Below are 13,163 nucleotides of genomic sequence, written 5' to 3' on the forward strand. Positions count from 1 at the left end.
AAGCAACTTATTTTATAAGTCGTAGAGAATTATCTCCAGCAGTCTTTAATTCTTATATTAATGTACAAAAACAAAACTTCAGAGACAAATCCTCCGAGGTGCAAAATACCCATGTATCATAAGCTAAACATCTTAGCTTTCAAGTCTATTGTACAATTCATTACTTTAGAGATTGGATGTTACAAATGTTTTCATAGCTACTCAATGGTTATTGGTTATCTTCATAGAACCATAAAACGGTAGCAAAGGAGACTGCTTAGAAAGCAATAGTAAGATATTCTTAAGGATAGGATGAACAGTTTACCAATTTTCTTCCCCCATAATTTTGACAAATTGAGAAGGCTTAGAAAAATGTTCACACAACCTTTGGTCTTCATCTGCTATCCTTCCTTCAAGTTTGGACTTCTCTTTCTAACAGAACTTACGGTACGTTATTTTTTAATTTACTCTCTTACAAACGTAAACCAGTAATTATTAATTATTTTAAATGTCATTTTGTATGTACATGGGAAAATGGCTACTGATGGCCTCCTTTTCGTGAAGTTTTAAGACCTTGCTGCTGTTGTATATCTAGGCCTTCAACACGTTTCTTTAATGGTGAACTGTGACCTCCACTGAAACTTCAGGATGGTTGGAAAATAGATGGAAAGTGGGGTTTCAGTGGCTCCGCGCCAGTGACTGCAGTGAGGCGACAATAATGTGCGGGAAGCTGCCATGCCTGCCCAGCACACGGGAGGGTTATCAGGCCTCCGATCCTTTCATCTTCATTGAAACTCAGCATTTCTCCGCGTGGCTTTGTTTGGGCCCTCGGCCCTCTGGTGCGCCTGCTTCACCCAATCGGAGGGCTGGATGTAAGATTTAATTACGAGTGCAGATATGAACAAGATTTAGACTATTAAGCCTTGCACTTCAAAAAAAACTTTTAACATATTTTGCCTTTAAATCTTTTATCACCTGCAAAAATTAATTAAGTGCAGATGTAGCAGGTTCGCTTTGGATGCCAGGGTTCATTTCCTGTCTATGCTTTGTCAGACAACCTATTACACCTCCTCGTGAACTGGAGGCAAACCGAAAACGGGGCTCATAAATCACCAGTCAGCTCTCTTTCGCCCTTTCCTGGGTTGGTCCTTTTGTATGGGGCAGATCTCCAGCTCATTATTCATGAATATACTATAGACAACATGCCAAGTGTCATCTGCATTTAAACAAACCATTTGTTAAACAAATTATAACTCTATTGTGTAAGAATGCATCATGTTAAAATGCAAGACCAATCTAATGACTCTGACTTTTAATCACTGGGGTCCCTGCCGGGAGTCATCCCAAACTGGCATACATGATCTGAAATCTTTTCAGAAAGAATGACATGCTGACTTGTTTTAATAATACCACTGTTGCACAACAAGCAACATGATTGCTAACCAAGGGAAGTGGCCAATTGGTTACCAAAGCAACAGCATTCTTTCCAGCACATCTGACTGTTTAAAGTCTATATTCTGTAGGGAAAAGTAAATTCAGGTTCTGTTGGGTTATTTTAACTGTGGAAGTATCAATTCATTTAAGGATCATAAAAGTTGCCCTGATCTGCGCCTTCTTCTCATTAAATTGCAGTTAACACCATGAAAGTGAAACGTGAATGTTTATGGTTTCAGAACTGCAATCCTGAATTTAATGAGTTTCCACATTCAAAGGAAACGCGCCCTTCAGTTGTTTGCAAGTGCTAAAAGCAAGACAACCTCACAGAGAAATACAAATGCACTCCCTTTTATCTAGAGTCACTGAAAATGCAGCTCTGGCCAGGAATACATACCAGATCTACAATCAATATCTTGCTTATATTTAGTTGGTCTCTCAAGTATTTGGCGGTAATTGCAACTGAATTAAAAAAGCAGAACCCCCTGCGGAATAGAGAAGAACAGAGAAATAAGAAAGCAAATCAGCCGGGAAAACCATTATAAATAATGTTCAGAGCATTTTTAAAAATGCTATATGATCTCTGAAGCCATAAATCTGCTTCTGGGAGTACCTCGCAAGATTTTTCATTCCATCTGCTAACAATTAGAGGCTTCAGAGACATGCACGGGGCAGGTGACTGCCAGGAACCGAGGCGCTTGGAGATGGGCAACAGTCCCTGGTACTTACATGGCTGTGGATTCTTCAGCGTGATGGCCTGGGGGCCTCACAACAGCAAATCCATTCTGCAAGAACAAGAAATGTTTCTGATGACCAGATATGGAATGACTGCTTGGATCTCTATGTACCGGGCATCAGGCATATACAAAAGGACTGGCGTCTATAGAGGCTTCAGGGCTTGTTTTCTTGCCCCGTTATGAACAGAAACAATATGAATAACCACGTTTTCTCAGATTGGACCTCAAAAAGAAGGCTTCCACAGAGCCCAGGGATTTAGGGGTTGTACCTAGCTGGCAAATGTGCACGTCAGCTGTTATCCTAGCATAATACATTTTCAAGAACAACTTCTTATTTTATGACACCAACATCCTACAGAGGGAGAAGAAAGTCACTCTTGGTGCAGGTTTGGGTCAAAGTTCAGAGAAACCAGGGAAGATCCAAAGTGAAAATTCTGTAGCTGGATTCCCTCAATGGTTATTTCCACTCCAGTGTCAGGGCAATGATAAATGTGCACGCACACACTCACATACACACAAAAGAAACCCCAGAAAGGTGGAAAAGAGAACAATGGAAAGCCCATATTTCTTCCAGTCTATAAATTTAGCTTGGATGACTGCCAAGACTTGCAACTTTATTGGATTCCCTCAGTCAATTTCTAGCCCACGTTCTGGAATTTTATATGGAATTCCAGGGCTGAGCAGCAATCAGATCTATCCCTGATCAAGGAATGCCTGAACCTCCAGACTAAGGCATCGGAATGCATCACAGAAAGCTGAGGTAACTCCAGCACGAGGGAAGGGATCTATAAATTCTTGCAGAGCCAGCATGCTCAGAAAAGTTGGGTTGCTTGATGTGGAAAAAAAAAAATCATTTATCAGATGGTTCACACCGCCTTTCACTTAACTATGATTCAAGTAACATGCTCGAAAGACAATGTTTCTTTAATATACAATCCTAAAATTTTTGAAATAATTTTATTATACCCCAGGGATATTTTTTTTCGAAATCTTAGTACAAACACAAAGATAATATCAGGAAAAGTAATCTGCTCTCTAGGGCTTTAAGTATACACACATTTTTCTAGAATGTTATGGTAATTAACACACAGTGAGTTAATTTTTTATATATTTTGATGAGCATATACATAATGATTAACTCAGAAGCAACTTAGAAGTCAAATAACACAAAAATTATAAATATATGAATGGTGATAAATATATTCCGTTTTCTTGTTATTAAGGTACTTTCTCTCTGATAAATAGGATAAATACAAAAGAAACTAAAGGCCTTCTGAAAATGGAGAATTCAGTAAAGATTCAGATAGGTGCAATATATTTTACTGGGAAACCAACAGTTAGGGTGAAAATAACAAATATAAGGCAATATAATCAGCATGTAACAATCTTATAATTAGATTAACATAAGTAATGATCTTTTACAATTTAATTTAAAATACTATGTTTTATGGGTAAAGGGCATTGCTAGACAATACAAAGAATAAAACATCCAGTGACCAATAACTGTAAGAAAAAATATTCAACTTATATCAGTAATCAAATACTAAAAGCAGATGAAAAGCCCAATGGAAAGACATTTTCCAACCAGGAAAGTGGAATCTTTAAAAATACACTAAGTTAGCAATGGAATTGTACCTTATAGACTCATAAGATCTGCTTGCAGGAGGATAGCTTCTCATTGCCTTTCCGGAAAGTAACCCACCTCTATGTATCTAGAGCCTTTAAAAAATATTTATATATACTTTGAATATATAAGTAATATAAGAATAAGTAATCTACTTAAAGGACTTTTGCTCTAAGGTATAATTAACTGTAGACAAATATTTATGTAAAAGATAATGTTTTATTTACAATACAAAAATGGGAATAATCTAACTAATATTAAGAGAATGTTTATATGAATTATGGTACATCTATACCACAGCAAATTGGAGTCATTAAAATTTTGTTATTATAAATATTTAGTGGAACAGAAATACCAATTTTAGAAGTATTAGTATTAAAAATAATATATATAAGTGATGGTGATACCACTGTAATTAGCTATTTATTAGTATAGGAAAGGAGCAAAAGGGGAGGCCAGACATTATAAGCATGGCCATTTGGGCAGCTTCACCAGGATGTTGTAACTTTGCACTCCCCAGGGAACCTCTGGCCCATTACTTGCAGGTCACCGGAGCAAAGTCCAACAAAGGGGAGATAGACACGCGTTCAGTGAAGTTTGGGTGATTAGGGAAGGTGTCTGTCAGTCAAACCTGGGAACAGAGATCATTGGCCAGAACGAGCGGGGCCACAGCAAGCCTGAGAAAATTTGGGAATACATAATTCCCTAGACCAGTGGTTCTCAACCTTCCTAATGCCGCGACACTTTAATACAGTTCCTCATGTTGTGGTGACCCCTAGCTATAAAATTATTTTCATTGCTACTTCATAACTGTAATTTTGTTACTGTTATGAATCATAATGTAAATATCTGATATGCAGGATGTATTTTCATTGTTACAAGCTGAATAGAATTAAAGCATAGTGATTAATCACAAAAATAATACGTAATTATATATCGTGAAATATTTATTTCTAATTACAAATAAATGAAATTTTGTCTTGAAGCATGCTATAGCATCGGTAGCAGTCTTAATATAACAACAGTAAACTACATTGCTACATTTTGGGACAGTATGGGTAAAAAGCCAATGTCAATGCGAAGGTTGAGATTGCTTCTTTCTCACCAGATCAGAAATTCTCGGTGCAGTCTTTGCAAGAGCACAACGAAGATCATCTTCCACAACAAGTTACTTTTGTATTTAGACTTGATAACCAATAAGCTGGAAAACCCTGTTGCACAAAGATATGTTGTTGGAAATGGAAGAAGAAGGCGCAACACAGTCTCAGACAGAATAGGATATGACTGCAAACACTTGATGCAGAATTTTGTAACTGGCATTGTAGAGAAATCAGTTCTCACTGCATCACTGTTAATAAGTTCAATGAACTCCTCTTGTGCTGTCTCATGAACAACTTCAATTTGACTGTGAATGGGCTTCTGGCAAGTGCAAATGGGGTGTCAGGTAGATTTGGAAAGTACAATGAAATTTCGTCTGCAAGCATGTGCAAGTGTTCTTTCACAGAAATTATCATCGTAATCCTTTTGTCTGGTTCAATGTCATGTTCCTCAAAGAAAGCAGATAAGGTAGGCAACATGTAAATTTTATTTTCATCCAATTTTTTATGCCAAAGCTGAAGTTTCATTAAGAATGATAGAATCTTTTCAGACAAATCGAGGTATGCTGCATTTGGTCCTTGCAGTGATAAATTTAACTCATTCAAGATGGCAAAGATGTCAACCAAGTAAGCTATTTTCTGCAGTTCACTTTTATCACCGAAAAGTGCTTTGAACTGTGTCTTGCTTTCTGATTAAAAAACATTTTGAGTTCATCACCAAACTCAAAAACATGTTTTAAAACTTTTCCTGCCAACAACCATCTCACTTCAGTGTGAAATAGCAGAGCATTGTTCAGCACATCCAACTCATTGCACAGTTGCAAAAACAGTCGACTGTTTCAGGTGCTCACCTTTACAAAACTGACAGAACTTATAATGCTTTTCATTACTTCTTGCAACTCTTGTGGCAGCATCTTCATTGCTAATATTTGCCAATAAATCATACAGTGAGTTCCAATAACTTTTGGTGACTCATTCAGTACTAAACATTGAAATCCAGATCGACATCCTAGCATAGCTGGAATACCATCTGTGCAACCACCACAAACCTTTCCCCAAGAGATCTCATGCTCTTTCAGAAGTAAACCAACTGTGTCAACTGTATCACATGCAGTTTTTTCAAGAGGTTTACAAAAAAAGAAATGTATCTTTAAAGTCGCCATTATTAATATACCTCACGTAAACCAGTAACTGTGAACAGTTTGCAAAGTCTGTAGATTCATCAAGCTGGATGCTAAGTATTGGAAGTGGAGCAGATTTAATTTCCTGGATTACCTGATAAAGAATATCAGCAGACATGTCATCTATTCTTCTGCAGACAGTGTCATTAGATAAGGGAATTGCACTCAATTTCGTAACAAATTTGTCTCTGATCATAACTTGAACAATGTCTTTGGCCACTGGCAACAGTAAATCCTCAGCAATGGTGTGAGGTTTCATAGCTCCGGCCATTCTGAGTGCCACTAAATATAAAGCTTCAATGCCTGCTACGTGTTGTTTGTGGCACTTGCCACCAATGTCAAGTCCATCAGCTTTGCTTCTAAAATAGTTGGTGTCCTTGCCAGCAAAGCTTGGATGCTTGTAATCAAAATGGTGTTTTAGTTTGTTTGGCTTCATAGATTCGGCTGATAGAACTTCACAACAAATAACACATTGCAGTTTCTCAATTCCTGCTGTAATTATTGAGGTAAAACCATACTGTAAAAAATCCTCACTGATTTTCTTTTCTTAATGTTCTTCTCTACAAGATCCATTGTCATGGGATTGTTTGCTAATGAAAATAATATTAACAATAGCTTTAATAATACAAAAGATGATACATGGCATAGTTTAGTCAATATAGTTCATTAAAGTTTCCTATGATTTACCATTCTGTGTGTGTGTGTGTGTGTGTGTGTGTGTGTGTGTGTTTACATATCTGTTACTATCACAAGGGGGCAGTATTCACATCAACCACAGCTAAATATAAAAAGACTAATCAGCATCCAGATTAAGTTCCCATGGTACAGATATATTTTTTTTGCAGTAGTTGATGATTTTACAGTACATGATTTTACATTTACCCAGTAATTATAATTCACGAAGTGTCATTTTACATCCAACAATGCTGCTTTCAACACAGTAGCTGCTTTTAACAGAGTAGCTGCTCTCTACACATGTGTGACTGGTCCGCATAAGTACATTATGGCACCAGCCCTGTCACATACACCTGTATTTGTATATGGTGTATGTGATGGGGTTGGTATGATGATATCTCACATACTCATATGTGGGTGTATCTGCATGTGGGCGGACCTACCTGGAGACGGATAGAGGAGCGATGTCTTGGTTCCTAAGACCATCAGAAATATGTGTTTTCTGGTGGTTTTAGGCAACCCACAGGTTAAGAACTGCTGCCCTAGACAAAGGAGCTTGCCCTCTTGGTGCTGTTGGCTCCTGGCTCTCTTGGCTCTTGCATTCTCCTGTGTTCCCTCCATAGCCACGTAGTACTGTGGACTCCACATGCAGTGGACTGATGGACTGCAACTGGGAATACAAACTAAGCTAGCCTCATGCTGGACTGGACACTGCTCTGATATGGCGTAAAAATTCCGGACACTAGCTTTGATTATAGACCTACTGAACCTACAATTCCACTTCTTTTTTGGGGGGACAAAGGGAAGTGGGACCTTGGAAACTCAGGGGTTTGATTCCACAGAAATAAAGATGTCTATCATATCTTATTCTCCCATTCGATCAGAAAATTCCTTTCCTCAGGATATCACAAGCCCACTCCCACTAGCAGCAGGTGGGGATAAGGACCTCTCCCCACTGATAACAATGGTATTAGATGGGCTTTTTTAAAATTTATAATTTCATATCTTTTCCAAATGGCTTTACAACAAACATTATTTTATAGTGCACAAATCATAAAACAAAAAGAAAGTGGAGAGGTAGCTTTTAATGCATCTTAGAGAAAGCGTTGTGTTCAAAAAGGTAGAAAAAATGATTTAGAGAGTATTCTGGGCAGGGGGAAAGCATGAACGACGACTCAGAAGAAAGGATTTTAAAAAATATTATGTACAGGAAATCAGTCTAAATAGAGATCATGTCAAGGAACAAAATGGAAATGAAATCACATAGGTAATTAGCTAGATTATAGAGGACAAAAAGTCAAATAGAATTTGAATTCCATCTTCCTTTTTTTCTCTTACAGCCAAATTCCTGGAACAAAGAAAAGGTCTGCCTTTCACTCTATAATCTTCCACAGTAACCTCCACCATCCTGCTAAACTGCTTGATTTGGGGTTGAAAAGCATCTTCTTTTTGCCAATAACAAAACTTTTCTCAGTCATCATGACCCACCCAGACGGTCCACTGTGGTCTCAGAAATGGCAGACTCCCCACCATGGATGTGTCTTTTCTGAATCCCCACTTACCTCCGCTGAAACCTGGCAACCTGCTTCTCCCATGATGTACCTGCTCAGGTGGTAGCTCCTTCCTCCCTGACACCCACAAACCTGCCGGCAGCAGAAGATGGAGCTGGTGTGCTTGTTCCTCACTGCTGCTCTGCGAGAATACACCCCACTGCACTCACCCACCCCAGGAAGAGCGAAGGTAGAGCACAATGAGATGACAGGTTGAACCCTGGGCCCATCTGCTCCCTTTCCCACCTGTTACAGTAGTATCTACCCCTCCACCTGCAGTTAGGATCCCAGCCCCTTCTACTTCTCCATTGAAATATATGTTAAAGTCCCGTTTACATATATTTCATTAAGAATGAAATAGCCTCAAGTTTCTGCCATCTCAAAAATAAAATATGTTAACCAAGATAATACAAATATATACATGTATATACAATTTTATATATATTCATCCTTAGTCCCATTGATCCCCCGAACTACCACACTTTTTTTCTTCCCCTTTAGCAACCAACATTCTTGAAAGAGTGATCGACCTTGCTTTTTCTTTTCTCCTTTTCCTCACCTCTGCCTCAGTCACCAATCTCTACTTTCTCTTCCACATCCACTAGTCCACTAAAGACGTTTTATTAAGGTCACTAATGGCTTCCATGTCACTAACTTCAATGACATTTATATGGTTGCAGCCTATCTGGTTCCTCATTAGCTTTCAACACTATTAGCTGCACCCTCCATTTTAAAACTCTCTTCTATTGGCTTCTCTGACTTCCACCTCTCCTGGTGTCATTGTCTCTCTTTCCACATCCTGTCTTTCTTGAAGGCTCATATACCTTAGCCTGCTCACTCAATACTGAAGTTACTCAACGCATCATCTTAGACTTCTCTTCCCTTCCCACCCTTACCTCCTAGGAAATGCCACCACTCTCATGCATTCAGTGACCACCTAGCATTAGAAACTTCACAGATTTCTATTTCCAGGATGAACTCTCCACTGAGCATCAGACCAAAATATCAGCCCATATATTCACTATCTTCACTTGGCTATCCCAAGGTCACTTCAAATTCAACATGTACAAGATCACAAACCCTTTATCTGCTCCCAGCCTTCTCTAACTTACCATGTTACCATAATTCATCCACTGTCTGAGGTTGGGAACTGGTTACCCCAAGTTATCCTTAATGCCTCCCTCTCCCTAGCCTTCCTCCATCTCATTTTAATTCAATTCCTGTTGATTTTGCTTCCAACTACCACTCAATTCTATGTACTTATATCTATATCCACTCCTTGAAATTTTTGCCTTCTGAATTTCCTTTTTCTAAATCCTCACCTGAGGATATGGTTTTTTAAAATTATTTTTAAATTGATTTTAAAGAAAGGAAGGGAGAGAGAGAGAAACGTAGATGTGGGAGAGAAACATCAACTGGTAGCCGCCTGTATGCGCCCCAATTGGGGATTGAACATGCCACCTAGGTATGGGCCCTAACTGGAAATTGAACCCACAACCTTTTTGGTGCACAGGATGACACTCCAACCTGAGCCACTGGGCCAGGGCTGCTTCCTGAATTTCTGCCTCTCCATCACTCCTCCAGTAATTATTCTTAGTGATTTCAACAGCCACATAGACACTTCATTCAATGCCCTGATTTCTCAGTTCTCCGACTCTCACCTTCAATAAATCAGTCCCTGTTTACAGTCATACTCCTAGACCTTACCATCACCAGTAAGACATCTCCTCTACAATCTCAATGTCAAACATCATTTTCTCCTACTATCCTATTTTTTAGTTAATGCCTCAAGTGCACTGAGACGTTGACTCAATTGACCTTAACTTTCGCTGTCATTTATCCCTTCGCTGTGTTCACTTCCCTCCTCACCAGGACTTCCAGGGCCATTGTATTCACTTCCTTGTATTATATCCAGACACCTTGTCCTTTTCCCTCCAGCACACTGCCCTGGCCTTCGGCTGCTCAGGCTACCATAATGAAATGCCACAGGCTGGGGGGCTTAAACAACGGACATTTCTTTCGCTAGTTCTGGGGCTGGGAGTTGAGACAGAAGTCTGACAGTTCGGTTTCTGTTGAGAGCACTCTTCCCGGTTTGCAGATGTCTGTGCCTTTTCTCTACAGTCCACAGATTAGGGTCCCACCCTTATGACCTCATGCAACCTTTATCACTTCCTCATAGCCCCTTTCTCCAAATACAGTCAACATAGGGCTTCTACATGTAAATTTGGGTGGATACTAACCTCCAGCCCACAACATACTTTCAGTCACCTTGTCCCTTTCTTCCTTCAACATGTTCTCCTGGTAAAATTACAACACTGACTAAATACAACTCACATCTGCTCTGTTCCTATACCTAAGCGTGTGTCTGTGTGCGTGTGTGTGTGTGTGTATGAAACATAACTGGTCTTCCTTTAAATTCATGACTACAAACCTTAAGCAGGCTCTCCATGACACCCAGCAATCACACTACATTCCTGATTCAGTTAATTCCCAAGTCTTTCAGAAGACTATTTCTACATTCTCTTTTTCCAAATCTCCATTAACTCCTGCTCACTCTTGACCCCTTGCTGATGACTTTGCTTCTTAATCCACATAGAAAATAGAAGCAATTAGAATGAAATGCTCTTGTCCTTCCATAATAAAATCTACCCTTCTTTCCCCACCATTCCCAAGTCCTAAGAACTATTATTTCCCCTGTGTATTTAATCATAACCCCCTCCCCCATCTATTCAAGGACATCTCACCAACAAGTTTTCTCCTTTCTCTCTGGTATCATCAGTTTTTGCCTATATTGGATTGTTGCCACCTGAGTAAAAGATATATTTAAGTATCTCTTCTTAATAAAAACAAATCAGAATAACAAATAACAGTATGATACAGGGTGAGTCAAAAGTAGGTGGACAGTTGTTCATATAAAAAATAATAAAATAGTTAAGAAATATACAAGAAGACACTATAGCCCTGGCTGGTTTGGCTCAGCAGTTAGAGCGTTGGCCTGAGGTCCAGAGAGACCTGGGTTCGGTTCCCACTAAGGCCACAGTTTGTCCCCGGCCCTGGCTGGTTGTGTGGGTGGCAGCCACTTGATGTCCCCCTTTCACGTCGATGTTTCTTTCTCTCTCTCTCTCTCTCTCTCTCTCTCTCTCTCTCTCTCTTCCTCTCTCTCCCTCCCACTCTATCTGAACACAAAGTGGAAAAATGTCCTCGGGTGAAGATTAAAAAAAAAGAACACACTGTATTTCGTGTACTCACAACTGTAAACCTACTTTTGCCCAACCTGTATGATAATACTATAATGTAACATTAAATACATAAAAATCATATATGCAAATAATAATGTGATAAATAATACACTCTAATGTTTTTCACTCCTTTAGTCCTAACAGCATCTGGGGGCAGATAATATTATCCTCATTTCATAAATGAGAAAATCCAGTCATAGAAGGATTAAAGAACTTGCTTAAGGGTCATAACTAGCAAGGGACGGTGTTGGGATTCTATCCCAGAAAGTCTGGCACCCGTAAGCAGGTGCATTTAATAAAAACAAGCACTTAAGACGAGCCACGCTGCACAACCTGGCCTCAGCCTGCCTCTCAGGCTTCCTCTGGTGTCGCCATCCACTTTGTTTTCTCCACTCCTGCCACAATGGCTTTTCGGTTCCTCCAGCCACAGGCCTTTGCCATGCTCCTAGCTCCACAGAGAACGTCTGCCGCTTACCTATCCCCTCCCTTCACCTGGATAACACCTCCTTATCTGCCCAGTTTAGTTCCAATGACACTTCCACAAGGCAACCATCCCTGAGCCTCGGCTGGTCACTGTCAGGTTCCTCTGTGTAGGTTCTTAAAGATCTGCCCACCCTCGTTTCTGAGACTGTGTCTTAGTTTGTAATGATATACTGCTTACTGGGATTGATTGATTTGTTTTATTATCATTGATTATTGTGATTTATGATCGATGTCCATACCTTCACTCCCCACAGTTGGGGTCACCACTTTATGACTTGGTTCACCATTTTATCATCTGTACTAACACAGTGCATGGCACATCGCCAGAGATCAGTAAAGAAGGAGATACACTTGTAAACAGACAGCACTCGGGCGCTCACTCCTGCGGCCCCGCCTTGCCCTGGCCCTGGCTGCCCTCCCTCTCTCCGGGGCCCAGCTGTGCGGGCCTGCTTTGGGTGGGGGGTTGCCCCTTCGACTTGGTAGCATCTTCTTCCTTGGAAAGACATAAAATATTCTATTCCTTACAGTTAATGGAGTCTCTCATTCAACAAACTCTTGGGGAAAGTGCTTTAAAATAAGATTATTATTATTCTTACAGAAATATCTGATTTTCACACTGGATTCTGCCCCTCTCGACAGGAGGTTGGTTCTGTAACTTTCTGTTCTCTTCAATGCCATGTACAGAGATATGCTGTATATGACATCACTTAATCACATGTTTCCTTGGCTCAAGAACATATATATCTTCAAAGAATATTTCTCAATGAGCATTTTAAATAGGTAATGTACTGTATTTTAAAAGAACTTAATAATCTACTAGCCTCCCCCGCAAAAAACAAGAAATCTTGTATATAAGAAAGAATTCAGCAGCTCAGTTTGTTATTTTCTCATCTAATGCTAATAATCATTTTAATTTTGTGGGAAAATATTGTTTTCCAAAACTTTTATGATGTCCCTACTTAATCTCTTTTAATTTGTGAACATCTCAGACTTTAGCAGTAAAACCTACAAATGATTCTACACAATTTTAATATTTTCTACTTTGCTTCATGCAAAAACTCTGCTTTATGTTTCATTAAAATTATGAAGACCAAGCAGTTAATCTAAACAAATGCAGGCTAACGTACGTTTCTGTGTACTTATATCAACGATGATAAAATTTTT

The 13,163-nt window shown here is 39.4% G+C and overlaps 1 protein-coding gene across 1 annotated transcript in view; it reads right to left on the minus strand.

Annotated features, from left to right (window-relative positions):
* The window catches only part of LOC118619781 (histone deacetylase 9-like), a 234,982-nt gene that overhangs the window by 176,889 nt on the left and 44,930 nt on the right, over positions 1 to 13,163 (minus strand). Inside the window, exons 3-4 of the mRNA XM_036246496.1 lie at positions 2,143 to 2,198; positions 1,811 to 1,898 (exon numbers count right to left, since the gene is read on the minus strand). Of these exons, the coding sequence (XP_036102389.1) occupies positions 1,811 to 1,898; positions 2,143 to 2,198 (144 nt within the window). The remainder of the gene's footprint in view (positions 1 to 1,810; positions 1,899 to 2,142; positions 2,199 to 13,163) is intronic.

This window comes from Molossus molossus, unplaced genomic scaffold, assembly GCF_014108415.1.
Source record: "Molossus molossus isolate mMolMol1 unplaced genomic scaffold, mMolMol1.p scaffold_m16_p_7, whole genome shotgun sequence".
NCBI lineage: Eukaryota > Metazoa > Chordata > Mammalia > Chiroptera > Molossidae > Molossus > Molossus molossus.